This window comes from Perkinsus marinus (assembly GCF_000006405.1).
Source record: "Perkinsus marinus ATCC 50983 genomic scaffold scf_1104296931426, whole genome shotgun sequence".
Taxonomy (NCBI): Eukaryota; Perkinsozoa; order Perkinsida; family Perkinsidae; genus Perkinsus; species Perkinsus marinus.
Genome location: NW_003215745.1, coordinates 1 through 1,327, shown reverse-complemented (window position 1 = coordinate 1,327; position 1,327 = coordinate 1). Strand labels below are relative to the sequence as shown.

General features: G+C 47.4%; 2 protein-coding genes across 2 annotated transcripts; both read right to left on the bottom strand.

Annotated features, from left to right (window-relative positions):
* Positions 1-603: 603 nt before the first annotated feature.
* Pmar_PMAR013574 (hypothetical protein) lies at positions 604-757 on the bottom strand (the record flags this gene model as incomplete). The annotated part of the gene is made up of 1 exon (XM_002786328.1): positions 604-757. A coding segment is annotated over one exon (154 nt), but the record flags the coding sequence as incomplete, so codon positions are not given.
* A 126-nt stretch (positions 758-883) lies between these two features.
* On the bottom strand, positions 884-1,045 carry Pmar_PMAR013573 (hypothetical protein; the record flags this gene model as incomplete). Its single annotated transcript, XM_002786327.1, has 1 exon — positions 884-1,045. A coding segment is annotated over one exon (162 nt), but the record flags the coding sequence as incomplete, so codon positions are not given.
* Between the last annotated feature and the right edge of the window lie 282 nt (positions 1,046-1,327).

Below are 1,327 nucleotides of genomic sequence, written 5' to 3'. Positions count from 1 at the left end.
CTGAAGATAACACAAGAGTCGTCTCACACGAACTACTGTGCTTGTTAACGTCGTTGAGGTCACTCAAGGGCGGGAACTCTGGGAACAAAGAAGCTTGACGAGAGAGGTTATCAGCGAAAAGATTTTTCGCACCTTCAATATAGCGAAACTCGAACTGTATGCCATATTTATCGCGAATATGGCCCAGGAGCGAATCGAAGAGATCTAATAACCGTTCAATAACAATGCGATCGTAACTTTTAGTACCGACCGTAAGCTGGGTCGCCCAGTGAACAGCACTAGAGTTGTCGCTGAACAATATTACACGCTGAACTTGAGGAGAATGAGGAGTGAAGCAGGATAACCAATGTTCTGCTGCGACACTTGCTTTATATAAGACAAGAGCCTCCTTACGATTGATGTGCCAACGCTTCTCGCGATCGCGCAGCTGAAAACTCTCAGCGCAAGCCTCAAGGAGAACTCGTGAGGGGTCATTCAGCTCAGGCCAGAGAGACTCATCGTCAGCAACTGAGTGGATACAATAACCATAACCTGACGAACTAGCGTCACAGTGTACCACCAAGACGTGGTGATCAAGGGGAATAGTATGGTGGCAACACTCACCAAGGCAAGCCGCATCTATAGTAGACAATGCATACTGATAAGCCTGAGCTTGTCGTTGATTGAGGGTCCACTGTTTATCCCACGCTGAACGACGGGAGCCTCCTGGGGACGAACCGAACCAATGGCGTAAATAGTCGCCCCCCAAGCGTACCACCTGGTGACAACGAAGGGGATCATAGTTACGACCAGCCAACATAAATGCTTGACGTCGTGAAACTCGTAAGATGCCATCCTGAGGAAGAGAGAAATCGACGGGATCAGGTTTCACACAACTGATCACCAGACGATCATCAGTAATCTTCCAGAGTAGGCCAAGATGGCGACAAGCAGCGGGTACCGTACGTAAGTCGTCACACTTCTCAGCGGGGAAATTGGAACCACAAAGGCTTGCTGTGAGAGAAAGAAGATGACGCATACGCTCGACTAAAGGCTTCTCACCCATCAAGATCAGATCATCGTAGTAATTGAGCACAATCAAGCCATCCACAAGATTGGCAAAGGAATCAATCGAAGACTCATTCACTGGTCTCTGAAGCAAGGCAGAGAAACAAGCATTTAGTAACAGTAATACGGAGGAACTCAGAGAGCTTGGACCATGCTTTAGTCCAAAGAGAATTCTATCGCTATAGAAAGCTCGGTTTCCCACCAATACTTTGATCACCTTAGGGGAGGCGATATGAAGCCTCAAAAAGGCTTTTTCCAAATCCAAGAAGCATACATCATA